This window comes from Hoplias malabaricus, chromosome 12 (assembly GCF_029633855.1).
Source record: "Hoplias malabaricus isolate fHopMal1 chromosome 12, fHopMal1.hap1, whole genome shotgun sequence".
Taxonomy (NCBI): Eukaryota; Metazoa; Chordata; class Actinopteri; order Characiformes; family Erythrinidae; genus Hoplias; species Hoplias malabaricus.
Window position 1 is genome coordinate 29,519,222 of NC_089811.1, and position 24,685 is coordinate 29,543,906.

Below are 24,685 nucleotides of genomic sequence, written 5' to 3' on the forward strand. Positions count from 1 at the left end.
CGGTAACATCACTCCTGTAAAGAAAACGTTTCCCTGGAATACTTTTCCACTACACCATAACTATTGTCTGGAAATGAGGTGCTGCTGAACCCCATCTGTACATTTTTCTCTAGCTCTCCAGGTGCTTGTTTGTATGAGTTGACTCACTCTGAAATCTGTGTGAAATTCCAGGGAGCTCTATCTCAGATGGGTTCTTTTCTTGAATGCATCTGTCTTTCCTGCAGAATCCAGTTCATATTTCTTACAAAGATCAATAGATGGGTATGGAACCAGTGGACTGCATCAGATTTATAGCATTCAGATGTTTGGACCCTGTTAATGTAAACAAATGTTTTATTTTACTGACTGATGATGCTTCAAAGCTTTGTTTTTTTAGTAACTTCACCTCATTTGCACATAGTTTCCATCAAAAAGCATTATGGACTATGACCGCAGGACAATTTTCCATAACACGAAGCCTGAGTTCATGTGCATTTACTATTTAGATAGAACATGCTAACATCAGTAAACACTTTGTGGAACTTTTCAGACCAATAAACAGCAAGTTAGAAAACGTGAAAGAGAGAGAGGAGGGGTTTAAAAGACAGATTTGGGGGTGAGATGACAGAAGAGGGAGTAAAAGTGTGTGCTAATAGTATGTTAACACTGGGTTTCATCATCACACTGTCATTCTTGTCACAAGTAGCTGACGCTGATCCTGTAGCCTAGTAGCCCAGATTCTGCTGGCGCTGAAAGTCATCAGTGAACCAAGTATATTAGGGAAAGTGCCTGGCCACGTGCACTGGCTATCAAATCCATGTGAAGAAGAGTAACTGACATCTTTAAAGCAGAAAGAGATTACTCGGCTTGGACAGGAAAGTGGGCTAGTGGGAAAAAAGGCATCTTTAAAACTTGTGAATAAAACTGCTGTTATTACAGGCAAAGTCAGAAATAGGATATTCATTCTAAAATGATTTTGCTTCTTTTCAAACAGATGTCATTATGTTTGTTAGCTGCATGGTGCTGCACAATCACAGTGCTGCAAAAATACTGCTTAAATATTTAGTTTAACAAACTGTCACCAATGAATAAATGTTTAGATTTGATTGTTATTTCAAGCATGTGGACATGTATTTACTGTACTTTTCAACCCTGGGATACTATGCTAAAATATCTGCATTACTCCATTTCTCTATAATGCTAAGATGGGTGTAGTGTGCTATACACATTACATTTTCTTCCAGTTCCCCATAGGCCTAATTCGAAATGTACTTATTGCATGTTGTAGTTGCTACTAAGGACACTGGCCCATGTTTTAAAAGCTACTTGTGTTGGTCGTGTTTAAAAGGATTTACACCACGATTTATCCTACAGACTGCCTCAAATCAAACACGTCTTGTCATAATTGAATATAGCGCATGTAGAGCATTAAATAACTCTCCCATTGTTGAAATCAGCCCTCATACAAGACAGTTACTGACATAAATCCCTCAGATTAGACAAGCTATTTTTAAGCTATGCATTTGCCCAAACACTGAGGCCACCATGTGTATGATGTACTGAAGCTGTACTTGTGGACTGCGCATCACACTAGTGTTTATATCTTAATGGGCTCCTATCCCAAATTCTTCAGCTGCCCCTTATTTCCTAAAAGGATGTATAATTTAGAATTCTGGAGCTGAGCCAGGATTGAATTTTCCACTTACGAGCTAGATAAATGGAAAATGTTCTCACCCTTTAGATAAATTTCCCTTCCTTTCCCCCATTTCTCACTCATATCATTCATGGCACTTTACTATAAGATCTATATTTATAATTATGTATATTATAATATTCCTTACAAAACAGATATGAAGTGCATGATCTCATTTCCTCTGCCTTTGCCCTAGACGGATGCATGGAAAATTGTCTGCGTTGCAGTGGGTGATGCAGATGAAGCAAACAAATAAGGACTGCTGGCCATAATTGGGCTTAATTGAGTGCAAACCCCAGAAAGAAGTGCCAGCCAGACAGCATCCCAGTTTGTTGGCAACTGTGGTGATTACAAGTGGCTCCAAATGGAGCAGCAGAGCCAGAGCTTTAGAAGGGCGCAGCAGCCATTGTGGCTATTTGTGAGGACTGGCAAGATTGCTCAGTGACCTGAAACACTGCTATGTGAGCACGTTCTACTGCCAGGGTAAACTCAGAGAGACTGACTTTTCCACTGTCCCATGGCGCCTGGCTCTGCAAACTTGAATGCATCCTGCAATCGAATCTCTTGGCCTTAAAAGCTTACAACCAATGTGTCTCCACAAAAGAAAATCCGAAGACTTGAAGTAATTCACTATGAAGTCCAAGTTTACCATCATCATCATGAGTCATGCTTACACATGATTTTCATACAGGAGACCACCTCATGCCACGCAAAAAAGCTAATACAGTAAAATGCATAGATTGCCTCTTTTTTGTTATTATATATATAAACAAACCTGATATCGTGACCCAATGAACCTGAAGGCTTAGTGTCCAACTCTGGTTTTGCAGAGAATCGGACGTTAAGCAAGGTTTAAAAAAGATTCCGCTGGTTTAAAGCTAACTTTGAAAGTGATCTACAGACACCTTTCAGGACTTCGTGTGGAGAAGAGATCATTTCTCAGTTTAAATCTCTACGTGTATCTGTATTGCTCTTGAAATGACTGTGACAAATCTTAGGGATTACAAAACCTACTGAAGAAACTCTGACTCATTTGGGAACCATGCTTATTATGAAGCAGGCTGTTCACGTGATCATGTGAGATATTAAAAGTTCCTCACGATTAGCCGCTATTGTTTGCAAAATACCCAACTGGTTTTTGATATTTAAAGGAGGTAGCAGGTAGCTGGGTGACCTCATTTGGACCACTCCTTCTGCTTGGCAATGGGCCTGTATTTACAGTGATGCCTCACCAGCCATGTGTACGCCAATTACTGACGAATTTCACCCCCTGTAGGGCTAATACACTCTGTCTCCCAACTGCCACCTCTCTTGTGTGCCTCTGAAAAACAGAACCAAACCCAGCCGGCCACTTACAACCATTCGGAAAAGTGCCAGCAGCCTCACAACAAATCAATCTCCATTAAAATTGCAGTGGCTTGAGTTGATGCAGGGAGTTGACTTGCAAACGCAAACAGTTATTGAAACAGCTGTAAATCAGGCAAAGTACAAGACTTAGAATTATGTTTTTTGGGGGTTTTTTATTTCGTTATAGGATATGTCTTATTCTATTCAGACTATAGATATGAACTGCATGTCCAAATAGCATAGACACTTCCACGTTCCTCTTCCTGTTGCAGGGATTGCTTTGGATGCCCTGGGAATACCAAAGTAGGATTGAGCTCCATCACCCCAGAGAATGCAGTTCCAATGTTCAGCATCCTAATGATTGGGGGCTTTATGTGCCTCTAGGTGATTTTAAGCTCATGTTCAGGTGTTTCAGGTTGCCCCATTGGATGAAGAACACGATTGATGCCACAATTCGTTCACCATGTATATTTATTAAAGATGCTTGGATAAGTAAGTCATAATCAGTAAATGTACTCTAAATATAATAACCTCCTCTGTGGACGCACTTCTGATCTGGGAGAAGTTGCCAAAACTCCAGATCACCGTTTTCCTAACCTTCAGAACAGGCCGTTTTTAAATAAGACTTAGATAATTACAAAGAGCACAATGTTCTGTTATTATCAGTGATGTACTATTTACCTTTCCTGAGAGGTGCACTACCGTAGGTGCTGAGTGGGTGGACTAACGCTTACATCCTGAGAGGATAGTGCTCTGCAACGTGATCATCACAAAAACCATTCTTTCCTTTAAAAGGCTAACAATAGTGAATGAGGAAAAGTAAACACTATTATCTGTTACAATTCTATTGTATACATAATGGTCACTCTCTGTGTTACCAAATGACAACCAAATGAGAGGAAACATTACAAGGCTCTACACTAGCTGAAGGAATTAACTTCACACCAATATTCCAAGGATTTACATGTGTTCTTGCAGCACATATCTGTAACTAGGAGTCTCTGAGTGGACCTGTTGTTGAATGCAAAAGCAGATGATGTTTACCCATAGACAACAAAGCTCAAGAACTTTGCTCTTGGAGGTTTTCAGTTAAACAAACAAGGACCAAAAGAAGTCTGTCCAAGTCAGTTCTCTTACTACTGAAAATGTATTTTTGGTCACAACCAGTTTGCACAGTTTTCAATACGAGTGTATAAAGGCCTTTTAGAAATGCAGTGAAAAATACAGTAGGGTCTTTGAGCTAACAAAATAACCATCCACATAAACACTGAAAAATGAACTGTACCTGGATTTCTTTGAATGAAGATATTTTCACAGATATTCCTAAGGACTTGAAATAATCTCTTATGAGTTTCTAAGTGAAGTGAAGCTAATTCTTATCCCTTTAAGAGAGTTGAGTAAAAGTTCTGAATTTTCTCTTAATTAAGCTTGTAGAGTATTTTCAGGGATTGTTAAAATATACGTGGAGTTTACAGCATTTCACATTTAAATATAGGCCTATGACCAAAGCATTTCCCTTTAGATAAACACTTAATTATGTTTTAAACAGAGGGAACATTTCAGATTTGACCTTCTCGACCTCTCGATGTTGTACATAAATAAAATAAAGTGACAACAGCAGCATTGAGCTTTAACTTTGAACCAGTGCCTCCTCCTCCTCCTCCAACAAGTTCACTCCTGCTTCAGAAGAAAGAGCTGCAGCCCCTTTGTCTCCGCCACCTCTGACATTCCTTACTGTGCAGACTAAACAACACTCTGACCACAGTAAAGTCCACAAACTGGGCTACAACTCGCTCAAACCTGGCATTTTTACCTCAGGCGTTTTGTAATTCGAGTTCCCGTATCCCGAAATCTTTGTGATAAAAATGAATCCCAATGCCATGTCGCTTCTTTTTTCAACGAATTAACTGCCGCATTTTAAAGCAACGTTTTTCTCTACCTTTTACAATCTCTACTTCAGACTGCTCCCCATCGTGTCGTGCACACTGCTTAAACCAGGTTAAAAGTGCTCTCTGTGAATAAAACAAGCCTGGGCTGGAAGAAAAAAACGCACGGAAAGTTTGAATGAAAACTGAACTCGCCTCGTATCCCGAATGAAACTACTCCAGGAGGGAGCCCCAACATCCAGTGAAGAGTATAAACTTTTAAAGCCGGTTGTTCTGTGTCTGTAGCCGGTTGTTTGAGGGCTGTGTCCCGTTCAGATAATCTGTTCCTCGCTTGTCTCTATGTGGCTCCGCGGCTTTCTGACTGAGAGGGTGAATCCCACACGGATCATCACCTTCCCAAGTTAAAACCGCCCATCTTCCACCAACTCAGCCCCCTGCGCTCCGCCGCCACGCCACTCCGCGTGAACAAGCCCTTCACAACAGCGCCCTCCAGCGGCCGCGTGCTCACGTCGCACCTAAAAAGATATATTCCTGTACGTCCAGTTCTGCGACCATAGAGGGCGCTAAACTCATAGCCTTGGTATAAGAGGCACAAATGGACCGTTACTGTCAGTCTTATGTTAAGGCTATGAAGTAGCGCCCTCTGGTGTCACAGAATTCTGTTTAACAGGTGTTCACTAAAGTTAGTACATGTTACACCCCTCCTTGGCTGTGGGCTCAGTCTCTATGGCCACTGTTTATGAGAAGTGTGGTGTATTCTCCCTGAGCCTGTGTGGGTTTCCTTCTTTTACATCCCAGAGTCTGAAAACACAGTTGTAGTTCAATAGGCTCTGAAATTTGCTATGAAACTGAGTGCCCTTGACTGGACTGGTGCTTTGAGCAAAGTTTGAGCAGATTTGTAATAATGTATTATGTATCTACTGCAAACATTTATCCTGGATAGTAAATTATTATTATTATTATTATTATTATTATTATTATTATTATTATTATTATTATTTGACCGCGACCCTGAAATGGAGAAGCGGAAAAAAAATGTATGTATGTATTATTATTTGTTTGTATCAATTTTAAGGTCTAGTGGGCTCGTCCACAAAGTAGGAAGATTTATCCAATAGGAAAAGAGCTGAGGGTATTTCTATCATACTCTAAGACTATTTTCCCAGTTCAGGCAGATAACTCAAGTTGCATGTCCAATAGGAAAAGAGCTGAGGGACAGTACAACTGAATAGTCCTCAACTTTGGGTTATATATTTCTGGCTAAAAGAGACATAATGAAGATATATATACTCATGCGTCAAGTCAAAAGTAGAAAAATAGGAACTATAAGACATACATTTGAGAAGCCTCAACTGCAGGCTTAAGTTATTCTAACTAAGTCATAAATAATGCTTTGTTAAACACCCACGCTTTGTGGAATTGTTAAAGTTGTCTGGGTAGTTAAAGATACTGGAGGGAATATTGGGAAAGAGGGCTTTTATTTTGAAGAGCCGATGCTGTTCCCGCCGTGTCGCAGGGGGGCAGTGAGGAGCGGTGGTTCTGTGGGAGCGCTGTGGATGTTCAGCACTTCGGCTGAAACAGTCTGGACTGTGTTTAAAACAGTAACTGTGTCAATCCTGTAGTAATGTCCGTGTTGTCAGAGAGAGAGCGGGACGGTTGTAGAGTTCTGTTGTCACTGCTCTCTCCGGAGGATCAGCTGTCGCTCTGCGACACTGTAACGAACCGTCTTATCACAGTAGAGAGCCACAGAGGTGAGACTCAGGGCGAAACACAAACCACTCCCTGCTTAGGGCATAGTTTAAGTCTATAGCAAGTCTAAAAAGAGGCTTCCTAACGCAGAAAGTACGGTTATGACATAGGAAACAAAATTTGGTTCAGTCTGAATTGATACAACACGCTGTTTAGTATATTACGCTATTTGGTGTGTACGAGCCGTAGCTTTGTAATCCCTTTAGTGCACTATGTAGGGCGTGGGGAGTGATATGAGATTCGGCCTCACTTCATACTCTTCTTAGTTCTGTTTGTTTTGAAAAGCAACAGCTAGTGACTGGAAGCGTGTTAACTTTATAAAAGTTAATAATTGGAGCAGGGGGTGCTTTATATTTTACACTGGAATTTTCAAATCACTTAAAGTGAATGAGCTTAACTTGTACATTTAACATTATTCTGCCCTGCTGGGGAAAGGAAAAAATAGAATTCAAGCCGGTTAGTGCAGGATTGTACTGATTAATTCTGGTCTGGTGGTGGTCCACTCTCCCAACACAGATAAGGTAATCATACTAGTTTTATTTTATTTATCGTTATACTTATATAGCCACTTTACAATCAACACTGCTCAGAACACCATTCCATTCAACACTTAATCCACACACAGACACTGGTGACCAGCGTACATCTATCGAACAATCGATACACTTATATAGTGCCTTTCTAGACACCCAAGGACTCTTTACAATCCACACTGCTCAGAACACACGCTGGCAGCCAAATGCACACAGTGTACTCTTGACCAGAAACGACCGTCCACCTGGAGGACTGCATCGGGCACTAGGATCTCACCCAGGACAGAATGCCAGTCCATATCTGAGCACACACACATTTACTCACACATACAGACGTTCATTCACATACACACCAGGACATTTTTTAGAGAAGCCAATTCACTTACCCTTCACCTACATGCATCTAAGAACAACCCAGACTGGTTTCTCTTGCTGCTAACTAAAATAGCAGGATCCACATGACTTAAAATGCTGGTTTTGTGGGTGACTTGTCTGTGCTAGTTTTTATATTAGCCTTTTTTCCAAAAGGTGTGTTTTAGAATGACTCTTTTATTTGCATGTTTCCTGGAAAAGCTCTGTGTTTGATCTGTGCCAACTGTATCCACAGAGGCTATTGAAGCTATCATAACATACTCTCAGAGCCCTGAAGAACTTCTGAAGAGAAGAAGAATCCACCGGGAAATTATTTTTAAATACCTAGCCAGAGAAGGTGTTGCCGTTCCTCCAAACATTGAGAAGCATCAATTGGTTAAAAGGACCTTGGAATTATGGTCATCTGGCAATGTGGGTACACAAATGAATTTAAATTAAGAACCTAGGATTACTGATTACTGATTGAAATCTGATTACTACAATAATGTTTAATGTCCATGTTTTGCTGTGTATCTCCTTTCTTTACAGAACACTCTTAATGTAAACAGTGCAGTTGTTTCAGAGGCGCCTGATGGTCTGGGAGACCTTACAGCTTTAGGTAAACAGTTTTGCCAGTGGTACTTCAATCTTCTCAACTCTCTGAATCCTGAAACAGGGCAGTCAGGTCAAGACTGGGGACCTCAGCATTTCTGGGGGGATGTGAAGCTACAACTCCTTACTTACACTGGAGAAAAACAAGAAGTTTCATATCTCGGAGCAGAACTGGTCTCAAGGCGACTTTGTGCTCTTGTGTGGGAAGAAAATTTAGTTTTCTGCCCTAATCTTGAACACTCAGGATTTAAGTGTATATCTTCACCTCATGGACTGGTGTTGGTAGCAGTTGCTGGAACCATCCATCAGAAAAATGTATGTCTGGGAATTTTTGAGCAAGTGTTTGGGTTAATTCGTGACCCACTGAACGGAAATTGCTGGAAGATGAAGTACGTTCATCTAAAAGTAATGGGACAGATTGGTAGAGAGCAGCTTCCAGTGGTGACCTATGATACAAATGACCTTCTTCAACTTTTTACTAAATAGTTCTGTGACCACTTTTTTTTTTTAAATATGCACTTTAATGCGTTATGTATGCATATTAAAGATGAACAATAGGCTGTTTTTTTTCTTTCCTGGTGGAGGTTCCCTCCTGTCTTCCTTTTTTTGAACTGTATTTAACTTCGGTCTTGGCAAGGTAACATTCATATTCATCTCAGTTATCATTAAAATGTTAGTATTTTACACGTGTGGGAATACAGTGGGAAACTAGCTCAGAACAGACAGTTAAAATTACATGCATGGCCTTTTGTCTTTTTTAAAATTGTTATTTTAAATACATGTTAACAGACTTTAACATTTGTCAATTTATTTTGGTCTTTATTATATATGAGGATCAGTCTCATACAAAGCTTTGGTTTCATATTTGGAGGCATACTGAATAAATATAATTTCTAAGTCTGTAAATTGTGCACTATGTCAAGTTTTACAAATATTTAACCTGTTAAAGGTTTTGATTTACTTTCTAGTTCTTTTACAGATTCAACAAAAGAGCTTTAAAAGATGATTGTAAGATCTGCATTATGAAAAGAATTGTCTTGGTTCAATTCTATGTTATATTTTCAATAGAAACATGCTGCCTTGCATTCCTAAGCCTTAAAAAAACATTACAGATAGTGTAGAAGATTGTCATGCATATGCTACGAAATGATGGAGAAGTACATACTGATACAATGGATAATTTTCCTTTTCTTATGTGGGTTGAGTAATTTTGCACAATCCTCCATTTTGACTTCATCGGATGATCTTGCCCGCAGAGATTATTTTTCTATTAACATGATATTCTGGTTAAGCCAAAGATGACACACAGAAGCTAAATGTTCTGTCTACATTTTCTTTGCTATATTTGTTCTAATAGCACTTTTAACCTTTTAAAAACTGTTAAATATAATACCCTCATATTTGTACTGACTGTTGTTTCGGCCGTGTATTTCTGTTTAATCTGATATTTGGTGTCACTGATAGATCATGTTCCAGACTTCTGTTCCAAATCATTGTCCATTTTAAATTTTGTTTCTTTCTTTAAACATAAATACAGTCTGATTCATATCTGATCCTACTGTTGTAGTGTAAGAAAAAGCTTCATATGTTTTCATCAGGTTGATAATGCTACTTCAGCATGTTTCTGCTGTTCATTTTCAATAAGTGTCCCATAGAGGTAATAAGGACTTTAATGCATAATATATATTCAAAATGCCTTGTAGGCCAGAGATAGGTGAAATCCCTGTATATAACAGCCTTTAGAGGAGATTCCTGGGCATGGATTAAGCGCAGCCCTAGACTCGTGTTTTTTTTTTTCTTAAAACATAAGTTGACAATATCTGGGTGCGTTTTCTTTAATTCATTGACTGGGTAAACTGCAACCAACTGTTGTAAGCTAAGGCTTTGACATTAAGTTGAAATTAGCAAGAATGATGCAAAGAGGGGCAAAGGTGTTTTAACGATTATTGTTAATTCTATATATTTTAATTTAGACTTAAATTTAAAGTTATAAATTTGAATGAAAATAGTATGTTTTTGGAGCATAGATCAGTTTGGGGAAAATTGATAAAGGAAAAGAATTCAGTTTAGTTCTCACCCATTCCTTATGGGAAGCCATACTCAGTTATGAGGGTTCCTCTGTCAGATGAGCCCTTTCAAAATCCTTTATATGGAATCTATGGATTGCAGGTCAAAGGATAAGATAGCGCACACGAGCAACTTTGTTAGGACTTGCCCTATATGTTCACTGTGGGACTTAGTTTCAGCTTTCATAGTTTTTCAAATCCCAAGGATATGTGGAGCTGTGCACTTAGCAGTGTACCTGATAAAACGGCTAGTGAGTGTATTTCTTTCAGCATTTCCAACGTTTTTTATTAATTTAGTAGCTGTTTTTTTCTTTATTTAAATCACCAGCTTATTGCCAGGCTTAGTGAATGTGCTCAAAGCAGGATAATTACGACGCTGTCTCAGGCTCTTCATCATGGACAGTTGCTCCCATGGTTTACCCCTTCTACTGGATATAAGTGTTCTTCCTTTTCCAGCACACCTGATCCAGGATCATGCTTGGGACCCTGTGCCCTTTGGAAACTGGATTGATTTTCCATGTTTTAAAGTCAAAGACTCTCCTGCAAAGTGTAGTTTAAACATTCCAGCAACACACTTGGTTCTTGTATTTAGCTCTTACTGCATTGATAATGATGCAATATGGCTAGAGCTAATCTCTGAAAATCAGTAGGTCATCAGGTTCTAGAGCATTTCTTTCTTAGGAAATTTTGCCTGACAATTTTGTGGCTTGGACAGTACAGTGACGCAGCAGGTAGTGTCACAGTCACACAGCTCCAGGTTGTGGGTTCAAGTACCGCTCCGGGTGACTGTTGGTGAGGAGTTTGGTGTGTTCTCCCTGTGTCCGCGTGGGTTTCCTCTCTCTGTCCAAAAACACACATTGGTAGGTGGATTGGCAACTCAAAAGAGTCCAAGGTGTGAATGTGTGTGTGTAGGACTGTGAAGGCCTGGCGCCCCCTCCAGGGTGTGTTCCTGCTTTGCGCCCAATGATTCTGAACAGGCCCCGGACCCACCGCGACCCTGAACTGGATAAGGGTTACAGATAATGAATGACTTAATGAAGGTTGTGGCTTGGATAGTTGGAAGAGGGGGGAAAAAAAGCACAGAGCGGTTTATAAATGTGTTTAGTAAACCAACTGATACAAATGTGGCCTTTTCCCTCTGTAAGTCCTGAACCTGAACCATGAAAGCTCATTTTAATTGCAGAAATGTTATTTTGCTACATAGGGTTCAGTTTTTGTGCATAATGATAATTTGTTGGTCCAAACTGGATTCCAAAAAAGTTGGGACACTAAAATTGTGTGTCGCGGTGGGTCCAGAGCCTACCTGGAATCATTGGGTGCAAGGCAGGAATACACCCTGGAGGGGGCGCCAGTCCTTCACAGGGCAACACACACTCACACATTCACTCACACCTACGGACACTTTTGAGTCGCCAATCCACCTACCAACGTGTGTTTTTGGACTGTGGGAGGAAACTGGAGCACCCGGAGGAAACCCACGCGGACACTGGGAGAACACACCAACACCTCACAGAGAATGTATCATTTTAAGGGAAAAATATGTTGTTTCAAAATTTCATGGCATCAACATATCCCCAAAAAGTTGGGACAAGGCCATTTTTTACCACTGTGTGGCATCCCCCCTTCTTACAACACTCAGACGTCTGGGGACAGAAGAGACCAGTTTCTCAAGTTTAGAAATAGGAATGCTCTCCCATTCATGTCTAATACAGGCCTCTAACTGTTTAGTCGTCTTGGGCCGTCTTTGTCACACCATCCTCTTTATGATGTACCAAATGTTCTCTATAGGTGAAAGATCTGGACTGCAGGCTGGCCATTTCAGTACCCGGATCCTTCTCCTACGTAGCCATGATGTTGTGATTGCTGCAGAATGTGGTCTGGCATTATCTTGTTGAAAAATGCAGGGTCTTCCCTGGAAGAGATGACGTCTAGATGAGAGCATATGTTGTTCTAGAACCTGAACATAGTTCTCTGCATTAATGGGGCCTTTCCAGACATGCAACCTGCCCATGCCACAAGCACTCACGCAACCCCATACCATTAGTGATGCAGGCTTCTGAACGGAGCGTTGATAGCAGCTTGGGTTATCCTTGTCCTCTCTGGTCCGGATGACATGGCGTCCCAGTGTTCCATAAAGAACTTCAAATCGTGACTCATCTGACCACAGAACAGGCTTCCATTTTGCCACACTCCATTTTAAAAGACCCCTGGCCCAGTGCAAACATCTGAGCTTGTGGAGCTTGCTTAGAAATGGCTTCCTCTTTGCACTGTAGAGTTTCAGCTGGCAACGGCAGATGGCACAGTGGATTGTGTTCACTGACAATGCTTTCTGGAAGTATTCCTGAACCCATTCTGTTATTTCCTTGACAGTGGCATTCCTGTTTGAGGTGCAGTGACGTTTAAGGGCCCGGAGATCACGAGCATCCAGTAGAGTTTTACGGCCTTGACCCTTACGCACAGCAATTGTTCCAGATTCTCTGAATCTTTTGATAATGTTATGCACGGTTGATGATGATAACTTACAAGTCTTTGCTATTTTATACCATTCTGGTATTGCTGCACTATCTTTCTGCGCAACAATGGTGGAATTGGTGATCCTATTACCATCTTGGCTTCAGAGAGACACTGACACTCTGAGAAGCTCTTTTTATACTCAATCATGTTGTCAATTGACCTAATTAGTGTTAATTGGTCTTCCAGCTGTTCGTTATATGCTCAATTTCCTTTTTCCAGCCACTTATTGCTACTTGTCCCAACTTTTTTGGGATTTGTTGACACTGTGAAATTTTGAATCAACATATTTTTCCTTTAAAATGTTACATTTACTCAGATTAAACTTTTGATCTGTCATCTATGTTCTATTACGAATATAATATTGACATTTGCCATCTCCACATCATTGCATTCAGTTTTTATTCACAATTTGTTTAGTGTCCCAACTTTTTTGGAATCTGGTTTGTATATCAAACGGAAACCAAAATAAGACCAGCGAGTCTCAGAAGTCTCAGATTTGTCTCAGAAGTCTATGCTTTCATAACCTACAAAGAATTTAGGAAAAATAAACCTGGTTTTCCCTTCACATTGCAGCTGCAAATAAAAAACCTACAGTCTTGAACTAAAAGCATGTATGCATTCTAAGGAAATTTGAAAAACTTAAGAATTAACCACAAAGCATGGATTTGCTTAAAATGCCTTTTCCAAACAATGATCTATTTCTTTGTTTAATCTTTGTTTTACTGATCTAAAGGCCACAGAATTGATTGCCAGTCATTAGAGTCATGGATGAGTAGTTTATGACATGAGTTTATGTCTCTTGGCCCAAATGGAGCCAGTTCTTTTAAGCAGTCACTTTGCTTTTGTGAAGTGGTTTAAGCACATTCTTGTATTGAAACATGTATCAGCACAGTCCAGAAATTCACTGCAATAGTGGAGCTTTATAAATGGAGTCTAACAATATACTGTTTTGAAGTATTGCCTTCAATGTCCCTTGTCTGTCCAGCCATTATTTTAGAATGCAGATTAGAGGATGAAAGGCATTTTTCCAGCACAAACAAACAGACGCCTTTTATCGTCACTGACAGCCTGTTGGAGTGTAAAGATTGCTGAGACTGGTTCTCCTCCCCCTCTTGTGAAGGGATATGTAAAGCAGCTCCTGCTCTTTGGTGAAATGTGTGTGTGTTAGTGCTGATGGTAGAAGGAGTGTAGGGAGTGGTTTTAGTGGGAAGTGTGACATGTGGGAAATTATTCTTGGCACAGGCCTCAAAGGCTGAGATTCTGTAATATCTTTTCGTGAGCTGCCCTTTAATGCCTGCGAGTGCCATAGTTGTGGCCAGAGAGGCCACCGCAGCCATTGATCTTTTTCCTGTTCTCCTCACAGAAAGAAAAATAACAAGCTGCTTGCCTTCTGTCTTTACGGCACTTGGCCTACCTCTTTTTAATAAGTGGTTTGGCCACTTATGACGCACACATTCAAAAATACAGTTCACTGGCGTCTGTGGATCATTGTGACTTTGGCTTGTCTTTAATGGGGATGTGTGTTTCTCATATGGATCGCATTAACCCCTTGACAACAGAAACTTTGAAATATGTTTTGGAGGGGTGAGCTGCAATGAAATTTCTAATTGGCATGCACACTCTTACTGCTTTAGAACCCAAGTGTTCTTTTATTTTTATTTATTTTACATTTTTCTGTTTTGTTTGTTACCTATTTTTCTCCCCAATGGTTTTTTAGTCATTGCAGGTCATTTCCCCAAAAATTACGATGGTACCAAGCTATGAGTGTAAAGGCTAGCATGTGAAATCACTGCAACATGGTTGGAAAGCCCAGCACACTTCGAGAACAGCACTAACTGCCTGAATAGCCCGTGTTATTTTAACGCAGGCTAGCATCATGTGAAGTGGGGGAGGAGGAGGAGGGTTATACTTTTACCTAAACTATCAAGCCATGTTTGAAAATTTAGATTTGAAGTCGTGGTGTAGTGACTCTAAATCTAAATTTTCAGATATGAGAATAGTTTTGGTGAAAGTATTTAATTTTGCTTAATAAATGACCCAGTGTCAAATGATGGTGCATCTTTGTGAAAGAACAAGAGGTTTATAGAAGCTGTAGCAGGAGGTCCTTTTTAGAGTGTTTGATCAACAAATCCTTTTCTGCCCACAATATAATATATTTTTCCCACAGTTTGTTAAACTCTGTAGGTGGACAAATATCTGTAAAATAACGCCGTCTCTGTAGAGGATGTATGAACTTGATTTCACTTAGTAAAATCATCACTTGTCCACAGACAAGTTTGTGTTTGTGATTTGTGAGAGGTCCACACGGGGGCGTATTAGCTTCACTAATGGCATGAACCTCTCTCTCGATCCCAGGTCAGTAGAAAAGCTTTTAGTGCTAGTTTTTGGACACTGTTCAGATTCTGAACTCCCAGCCAGAAGTCTATTAAACAACTCGATACGGAAGGTACGAGTATGATGACAAATACTATTAAATGTGTGTAATATTTATTGTTGAGTTGACAGCGTCCTAAAACTAGGGTTTAAGATTGATGTCCGAGTCCTTGGAGCTGTGAAAGGCAGGTAATTGTTCTGCTTAGCTCTGACAGTCAGACATATGTGTTAGTTATTTCCTAATGGAATGAAACGTTATTTATTAACGTGTCGAAAGCTACAGAGAAAAGGAAGCACTTTAACTCCTACAGACTGCTGGGAAAGAATGACACCCACAACGCCTCAAAGAATTTGCGGGCCATGGGCCGTTTTCCCTGAACCCTATTAAGCCTCTAAGCTTAGATTAAAATCAAATGATTTTCAGGAAGATGTTAACAATAGGATTAATTTATTGTCCAGGAATATGCTACTTATTTTGTAAACAGGGTTTAAGATTAAATACATTTCTCGTCTTTGTTTCCACAAAGTTTGGAGGAGTTTGGTCAGTGATTTAGCTGAGCTTAGTTAGCTACCTAGCAATTCACCTCAGCAAATAGGAACTAATGAAAACTTGCTCGTATTTTGTGTCATGAAAATGTCATATATGACTAACTTTTATATGTAAGGCCAAACTCTTTCAAACAATGCTTTTGTGGAACAACAACACTAAGATATTAGTTTGCTAGTTGGAAAAAAATTGTCTTCATTTGTAGCAACATCAGGTCCTACTCCTCTCGGAATACTTTGCATTAATTATTTCACCGGCCCTTTGATGACTGTATTCAGCCACAGTTAATGAGGCCTGGTTGTGTGCTTAATTTTGATCCATAGCTCAGTTGCTCCAGAAAATCCCATTCCATCTGCATTTTTTTTTATTTGGAAGAATATACAAGTTTTGAGAATGAAGTTGAACACCTGCATCTTGCATATAGGAGGAAAATGTCTTGAAATTGAGATAAGAGAGTGAGGTGGGGGGAGACACTGTTTCTGAATTAGCGGTGACATTTGAAGGGCAGGCCTTTTTTTCTTCTTCATGAATGAGAGATCCTGATGAAAGTTCCCCTTTCTGACTTTGTTACATATAATAGATTCTGCCAGTGAACATTACTAGGACGACCTTCCTGAGTTTGTAGCAGTACTACCGCCTTCATCTGGGGAATCATTGGATGAGCACCTATATTTAGAAAGGAGTGTACCAACTGAAACTATTGTTTCATTTAGTTTGAAATTGGTCCTGACTTGTGATGCAAGCTGTCATCATTCAGTGGTATGTTCTTAGACCTGGATTATTATTCCACACAGACAGTGGGATGTGAAGTGCTCAGAGGAATGCACAGTGGCTGATACTGTTACTGTGGTTAAAGGGGTACACCAGTACATTTCAGCCTAAACTCTACTGTAGCGTTGGGGCAGCTATAATGGAAAACACTACACCTTAATTGAAAATATTTCTTGAAATTAATAAAATTACCTATTTTATTTTAAACAGAGAAACCTTTACAACAGACACTCTTTGGGGTTTCTACCAGAGTTATTTATTAAATATATTTACTCAATATTTAAATAACATAAATGGTAATAATTATGTGTAGTAATTTGTGATGATATTGTAGATGTCTGGATTATTTTTAAGTGCAAAGATTTTTTTGATTGGCAGTAATGTTGACAGAACAACATGCAGGTTTGAGTTAACCAGAAATGAACAGAATGCAATTTGCAAAATAAGATTATTTACAGACAAGCAAGTGCTGAAAAAGCTTATCTGCTGAACTGGATATTGCAACAGCTTTATGGCTTCATCTATAATGAGAAAAAAAGGCTACCAGTTGTTGTTGTTTTTTTTTTTGTTTAATGAATTGGCAGTATCCAAGTAACTTTGGATCCGTGTTTAAGGCGTCTTTACTTTTTGTGTTGTTTAAAAGCAGTAGAACGCTCAGGGTTGTGTGGAACTGCTGTTATGATCAGTGGTGACTGAACTGCAGCCATGTTTCTATTTGAATGTTCTGCTGATTTATTGTTCTTTTTTTTCTGTGAAACACTAGTACAGCTAGTTTCTACTCTGTATCAGTCCCCAGTATATGAGATATACCATAGTTCCAAATTGTTGTAGAAACTCCTAATTAGTGATTGTGGATAGTTTAATTGGGATCCAATGTTGACACTTGTGTTTAACTCTGAACACGCATCTTTCTTTAAATGTACCTAAAAAATAATTTCCAATATAAAAGGACACTGAAGCAGCTGCACATGTGCCTACGGCCAGCATGCTCAATGCTAAAAGTGGGCTACAGGTGTATAGAGCTCCCAGCGTCAGGTTGGGGGCAGAGAATCTACACTTTCCTTACTGATGTTTATGTGACTGATTGAATCAAATCCTCACAAATATGTCATGTAAAGCCTTCCTAGAAGCAAAGGGAGTGAGGAGGGGATAGCTCACCCAATTGTAGGAGGGGGCAGGGAAGCAGCTGCAGCTGAGTGGTTGATTGTCTACAAACTGTAGCCAGTGTTGAATCAGTAGTTTCCTACGTAATTGTCACAAGCAGGTGATTCTCTTCATACAATATTCCATAAACGAAGAGGTGTTTCCCCTCTTGGGTTTGTTAGTGTGTGGACGTGAAGCTAATGGAGGGTGCTAATGAGGCTCCAGCATGGCTGCTGATGGGGAAATGATCATGTTATCGGCCAGTGCCAGCAGCCTGTCAGGTTGGCTTTGGCCTGCGTTCTGTGCTGCCATCCTCTCGCTCCTCCAGGACATCTGCTCTGCTCTGTGGCCACGCTGCATCTTAATACTGATCTGCAGCCCACTGGTAGCCTGTTTATATTAATTGCCCTTGCCTCCTTCGCTGTTTGCCACTGATTACACTCATTAATTTCAATTTCCCGTGAGCCTCTTTTCTCCCCCCACTCTCCATGACATCAGCGCATGGACATTTGGAGGCCATTAGTGGCTGCTAATAGCAATGGTGACCATAGTATTGTTCCTGTCTCTGTGGCTGCCCGAGACTGCTTTCATTAGACTGTTTCCGTGCTCAGTCACACTCCCTTGATGTTGTCTTTTTCCTACTGCCTTCGTCTTAGACACCTTGTGCCATGCGTCTTTTCTAATGTCGCCTTGCTCAGGCACATGATCAATCTTCTCAGCCATTCTGCTGTGTATGTCATGTATCATGGTTAACTTTGTACTCTTCATAGTCAGTGAAGCGATCTCCAGTTCAACACCAGACACATCAGAGCACTTTTCCTCTACGCAAACTGAACCTGGTGAATAAAGATGGCTTCATTCAGGTTTAAGACAGGCAGGCTTTGTCACCATTAAGTCTCAGGTTCCAAGATAAGGTTCGACAAACACTAGAAGCTTTGATGGGGATTTTGACAAACACAGGCCGGATGGGTAATGGGTACAGGCCTGATAAAGATTAACCCTGAATGTCATGGAGGCTGCTTGGGACAACATGAACTTTATTGATGGAGACAGGTTTTTCAGTCTGTAGAAGTGCTCATAAGGCGCGATCATTTTTCTTCGCTTTTCATTTTTCTCCCCACTTTTCATCTCCAGTCTTTACACGGCACAGCTGTGCAGCTCTCTCAACCGCTATTTGTCACCTCAAATACAGAGACATTCTGGGAAAGTGAGTATGAAAGAGTGATTCATTTTACAGCAGTACCGTTACTGGCCTCATGAGGGTGACACTTCAGGGGTCAGTGCATTTTTGGCACACAGAAAAGTAAAACACTCTTGTCTCTCCCCCCCACCTGAGGCTCGACTTTCTATCAAAGACCTAATCCAATTAGAGAATGCTCCGTTTTACACAGGAATGGAAATTGCAGAAGTCAATATGCCAGCTGAGACCAGAGTTATACACAACTGTGTGTAGTTATCTCTCCTTTTCCGGAGAGAGAATTTGGAGATGATTTCCCTTTAGCCCTTGACTTACCCAAGGGCTCTTATTGAAACCGCGACACTCTGCTGCTTTTTCAAAGTCACTCCAGCAGCTCGCACAAACAGTTTCTATTCTCTTAGTTCTGTAGTGTGCCATTCCCTGAGGTGGAGAGTGGCCTCTTGTCCTGTCTGGGGATGGGAAGTTGTGCAACAGGGGATCTAGAAAAGGCTCCGGGAGAAGGTCGTATCGATTGATCATATGTCCCCATGCTGCACTGCAAGTTGTCTCCCTGAGGATTCCTGCTGGTTGTTTGTGCGTTGGTAAAGAGTAGACTGCTGCCGGCATCCTTTGATAATTTGACTGAGCAGAGAGGAAATCGATAGCTACTGGGCTCAGCTTGTGCAACTCCAACTGCTAGCTGCATGCCTTCACTGGTCCAGATAGAGCTGCCGCTGCCACTGCTGCTGACACCCAGGAATGTCTTCATTCATCCTCATCTTGCAGGGCCCTTGGGCATCGCCCCTTTTTATTTCCCCTGATGCCTTGCGAACTGAATTCCCAACCTCAGTAAAGCAATAGAAAGAAGTGCATCTGTCAATACGTCATCATGTGAGCCAGTTGGCAGAACAGACCCAACAGAGATGTGTCAGCAATTTTGGTTTTCCTCAGTTCAGAAAGAAAGAACTCAAAAGATGCAAACCTGGCATGCACCAGCATTTTTTACTCATACCTGCTACATGTGCTTGGAAGTGTTTGATTTGTTTTTTTTTTTTTTTTTTTTTTTTTTTTTTTAAACAAGATAATTGTTTTGCATTTGTGCTATTCCTGATAGTCTACTAGTAAGCAGTTCTCTCCAAAGCTCAGTTTTGTTGACACAGCAGTTTTGGGCTACCTATGGAATGCAAACTCACTCCTGGGATGACACTCCAAGTGTAAATAATTCAGCAGAGTCTTTGTTCAAAAGTACGGAGAGGCAACATTTTGCTTTTCTTTTACCTCCTTGAAAAATTTGAGGTCATAGACTTGCTGAATGTTTAGATGTGCTAAAATGTCTCAGTGACAATAATTTCCTACCACTCTGACAGTGTTAGAATGAAAAGGATTATAGTAAAGTGAAGACATTATGCACAGTTTTAGGAGTTAAACAAAAACAACTCTTGATAAAACCATTTATGTTTCATATTAAATATACAAAACAGCACGGTGGTGCAGCAGGTAGTGTCGCAGTCACACAGCTGCAGGAACCTGGAGGTTGTGGGTTTGATTCCCGCTCCGGGTGACTGTCTGTGAGGAGTTTGTGTTCTCCCTGTGTCCGCGTGGGTTTCCTCCGGGTGCTCTGGTTTCCTTTCACAGTCCAAAAACACACACTGATAGGTGGATTGGTGACTCAAAAGTGTCCGTAGGTGAGAGTGAATGTGTATGTTGCCCTGTGAAGGACTGGTGCCCCCTCCAGGGTGCATTCCTGCCTTGCACCCAATGATTCCAGGTAGGCTCTGGACCCACCGTGACCCTGAACTGGATAAATGTTTACAGACAGAATAAATGAATATATGCAGAGACAATGATAGGACACAGCTGAACTGATTTAAATAATGTTTTAATTCAAACCTATGTTCTCAAATGAACTTAATTACCAGTTACCAATTTGAATGATAAACAGAATATCAATGGATTGTTTTAAAGCCCTATTCCACCCTCAGAGTATGCTCCAAAAGGAGGAAGCATTGGCACAAATCTTTCTATCAATCACTTAAAGCGGAAGCACACACCTGTAGAAACTTATGATTAAGTTAATGCTTAATAGGCTTAAAGGCACTTTTTAAAGCGAATGCACAAAGCAACACAATAGTATTTTTAAACTGAAAATTACAGTTTCCCTGTAATAGGGAGCACTACAGAAACTGCACTATGAAATTTTGGATGAGGGTTGCAACCACTACCCTTCCCACATGATTTTAACAATTTTAGCCCAGTGCCACAAAAAAAATACCTAGTGTTCTTTTAAAAGCCCACATGTTTTTGATGTTTTTGACCGATTCATCTGCTAATACTGAGGTTTTATTAAGTTGTTGGTGTTTTCTGCAAGATTATTACTTTTCTGCAATTCTACACATCAGTCTCCCAATAATGGTGGGAAATAAGTTTTAAAGTGGTGGGAACATGTATTTCTGCCGAAAACAAGGCCAGGCTACGGCTAACTTGAACTGCTCTTAACTCAAATAAACCAACCAGCTTTAATCTTTATAAGAGAACACACACTACCCAAATCTGTCACATCAGTTGACAGGCAACCATGAGAGATCGGGAGGGGTCATCCTACACACACAGACAGCAAAAACAGTTCTTCTAAGGGTGCTTTTCCACTGCGTAGGTCCGGCTCTACTTGACCCGACACGGCTCGGCTCGGCACGCTTAAAGTTTGTCACTTTTCCACTGGTAGGGTTCCCCCACAAAATGGAGCCAGTGATGTTGCAAAACCCTTTCTCTAACAGGAATCACTGACTTTGAAAACCAAAATAACGTTAGGCGCTGTTTATTCATTGTTTATTCACGTGTTGTTTTAGTTTTTTGGGCTTAACATGGCTCCATGTCCTAGCTCTCACAGATCAGTTTTACTTGTTGCATGTTCAGGTTTCACCGGAAATTTTCATTGGCCATAGGCCCAAAGAGTATTTAAACCTCTTCAAAACACCTTTAGGTAAAGTTACGAGCTGCCATTGTGAGTCTGATTTAAAAAATAAATGTGAAAGCTGCTGTTACTTAAAGAGATTTTTACAAGTGATGAGTTTGTGCTGGATTTGAATTAGCTCTACATTTCGTGGTGATTGACTTTGTGGCTCTTTCCAATCAGGGCTCTGCAGGGTTTTACACGTCACCATTTAGTACCTACTCGGCACGGTTGGAACCCCGAGTGAGCTGGGACTGAAAACCTACCTGGAGTTTTGTCGAGAGTCTTGTAGGTTCCATGCAGTGGAAAAGTGCCATAAGACACCTGGCTTTAAATTGTTTTGACATCACTGAGGATTGAACAAGCGATCTCCTGATAAGTCCAACAATTAGATGGTAGCTCTATTTTAAAAACTGGATCTATCTATATGTGAGTTGGCTGTAGACCCATGTCCCTTTCCGAATATCAGTTTAGATTTAAGGTCATTGAAATGCAGTAATCCTTTACAGAAGTGAGTGACAGTCCATGGAATCATTGAATAGAAATAGCTATTTTGTGTCAGATTGTGTTTGTATTGTTTATAAAGCCATCTCTGCAGGGTTCCTTGGATGTGGATATGGAGAACTGTCACACAGTTCTGTCAGAGCTCCTAACATCTCTGGCTTTTGGGCTCATTTCCGTCTGTCATTGCTGAGAAGACATGCTGGGCCTTTGCTCCCTAGACTGCCCTATCAGCAGATAAGCTGCTGTGTCGCAGATACAGTTCAGAACAAAGTAAAGGAAAGTCTAGAAAAGGCTGTATTTTTTTTCCCTCTTCCCCCCCTTCTCTCATTTTTCTTTTTTACTCTTATGCCCAGCGGCAAGAGACCTCCACTTCAGTCGCAGGAAACAGTTTTCTGCTGTTTTGCTGAATTAGACCAGGCACTTAAATACAGAGAAACAGTTACACGATGTTAGGCTTAACGTAAGACAATGTTCATTTAATTGGGAGTCTTTAGCAAGTTTACATTTTAAGCAATGATTATCATACAATAAAAGCAAAATGTAATAACCAGTATCTTAATCAAAGTTTACAAAACAAACCCAAAAAAAACAATTGTATGTTTTCAATGACTGTAACTTGCAAATAGATTAAACCAATTCTTTTTTTGTAAAGTCTAATTGTGGCCATTTTATTAGTGCTTTATTAGGCATACCCTGTTTTAAAGACCCACACAGTCTTTACTGTTCAGCATGTGAATAACTGAATGTATGAACTGCCCCAGAGTTTACAGTCAAGTGATTGATTTCAGAGTTAAATGTGAGCTTCTGTATGGTACACCTGAGAGTAAAACAGAATATGTATAAGCAATCCATTCATCAATAAGGCTTATGTTTCGTTGTGGATTGCACTGGGACTATACCTGTCACTTTAATTAGCCTTTGGTTGCATTACTTTTTTCTTCAGATGAAGGTCGTTTATCTTCATTTGTTTCCTCTTCCTTTCCTCAGTTTGAGTAGAACAGGGTGTTTAGTTAACTTTGTGAACTTGTGTAATTACAGGGAACTGTCTAAAATGATGTTCATCAATCACAGAGTTTCACAGGGGTGCAGGGTGTCGGGGAGTTCTTCCGACATTCCTGTACCTTCAAACTCTTAATGAACTACTGTCAGAACAAAGAAACATACAATGACACTGATTTTGTTTTCAGGTTCCCCAAGAGCAAGAGGCAAAAAACTCTCAAAAGCTGTAAAACCCTCTCAAGAAGTTTTAAGGTGGGTACAGTTAAAGTCAAACCATGATGTCTCCAGACGATGTCCTACAGTAGATTTCATATAAATGCAGTGAAGCTGGCTCAGTGGGCACATTATTTGTAGTCACTTTAAATCACTTGGAGAATTAAAGTCGTCTGTCTCCAGTGGGGTTCATAAATCTATAGACATTAATGAAGTGAATGCAATCAAAACATCAGCTTTATGCTTGATGCTGAATGAAGGCTCCAAGTGTGCTGATTGCTGCTGCAGTTTAGGACTATTGATGGCATTTAGTTTAGAAACAGGTTCATTAAATTAATGTGCTGTCAAGCCTGATGCTTTGCTTAGTGCAGAGTGAGAGAGAATTTAAGGTGAGGATTTGTTGCAATGCTCTGTCAGTCGAAGCTGTGTAAGGAGCTCGTAGTGTGAATACAAATTAGACAGATAGGTGACATGGCGTTCACAGGAAAGAGCGAATGTTGTGAGGCCACATGCTCATTATACCCAGTCCAAAGAGCTGTAATAGAGGTGTTTTTCCTGTGTCGTTGACTGTCTCCAAGATGTATCTGTTTGCATGCCATTATCTTAAGAGGCAAGGTTTGTGTCAGGGTTGTTGAAGGAGATGAATCTGCCTGGCCTTATGTCAGTCACTCTGAGTGCTGTCATGTTTTAAGGGAAGTGCAGCTGCTTCAATTTGAAATGGTCAGCCTCAGTGGAAATCACACATCTGCGGGTCAATAGACCTGGCCAGTGAGGGCCAACACAGTCTTTTGGTCAGCTTCTCTGGTTAAAGCAGCAATGTCATGAGAATGCCCTTAGAATCAAAATAACTGCACCACCCCCCCCCCCCTTCCTCTTCTTTTTTTCTTCTCCCTCTCCACAGAAGTAGGGCACCAGCAAATGCCCTCTTTATGTGTCTTTATTAACTTTACCATTTTTTCATCTTTCATACTCATTACAAAATGACGAAATTAAGTTTTAATAGGTATCTTAAAGAAGATACAGTTTATCATTTCTTTATATTCCCATGACACTATTAGTTCCAGGGATCTTGGGCTGTTCATACTGAACTTTGTTCTGGTTTTGAGTAGTGGTGTGTAATATGGCAAAAAAATGTCCTTAAAATATCACAACACGTGGCACAGCAGTCTAAGCCTTTGGCGCCCTCCAAGGTGGGCCCAAGTTCAGGTGAGGCCTCATTGGTCTGAGACGAGGAGTCCTAGAGACTTCAGTTGACCTGACTGGGTGGGTAGGACAGCC

The 24,685-nt window shown here is 40.5% G+C and overlaps 3 protein-coding genes across 7 annotated transcripts in view; 2 read left to right on the plus strand and 1 right to left on the minus strand.

Annotated features, from left to right (window-relative positions):
• Positions 1-5,312, minus strand: part of myo1b (myosin IB) — a 65,845-nt gene extending 60,533 nt beyond the window's left edge. For all 4 annotated transcript variants that reach the window (XM_066686101.1, XM_066686100.1, XM_066686099.1 and 1 more), the window contains exon 1: positions 5,101-5,312. The gene's annotated coding sequence lies outside the window, so the exon portion shown is untranslated. The remainder of the gene's footprint in view (positions 1-5,100) is intronic.
• A 1,112-nt stretch (positions 5,313-6,424) lies between these two features.
• On the plus strand, positions 6,425-9,706 carry c12h3orf38 (chromosome 12 C3orf38 homolog). The gene is made up of 3 exons (XM_066687007.1): positions 6,425-6,656; positions 7,795-7,970; positions 8,088-9,706. The coding sequence occupies exons 1-3, from the start codon at positions 6,530-6,532 to the stop codon at positions 8,634-8,636; spliced, it is 852 nt and encodes a 283-aa protein (XP_066543104.1). The 5' UTR covers positions 6,425-6,529; the 3' UTR covers positions 8,637-9,706.
• A 5,342-nt stretch (positions 9,707-15,048) lies between these two features.
• The window catches only part of epha3 (eph receptor A3), a 196,529-nt gene continuing 186,892 nt past the window's right edge, over positions 15,049-24,685 (plus strand). For both annotated transcript variants that reach the window (XM_066641189.1, XM_066641191.1), the window contains exons 1-2: positions 15,049-15,176; positions 23,383-23,446. The gene's annotated coding sequence lies outside the window, so the exon portion shown is untranslated. The remainder of the gene's footprint in view (positions 15,177-23,382; positions 23,447-24,685) is intronic.

Excerpts from the sequence above, each read along its gene's own strand:
- c12h3orf38 (XM_066687007.1), top strand. The coding sequence starts at position 6,530 with ATGTCCGTGTTGTCAGAGAGAGAGCGGGACGGTTGTAGAGTTCTGTTG. Across the intron at positions 6,657-7,794 it reads CACAGTAGAGAGCCACAGAG|AGGCTATTGAAGCTATCATA; the intron begins GTGAGACTCAGG and ends CTGTATCCACAG. Across the intron at positions 7,971-8,087 it reads AATTATGGTCATCTGGCAAT|AACACTCTTAATGTAAACAG; the intron begins GTGGGTACACAA and ends CTTTCTTTACAG.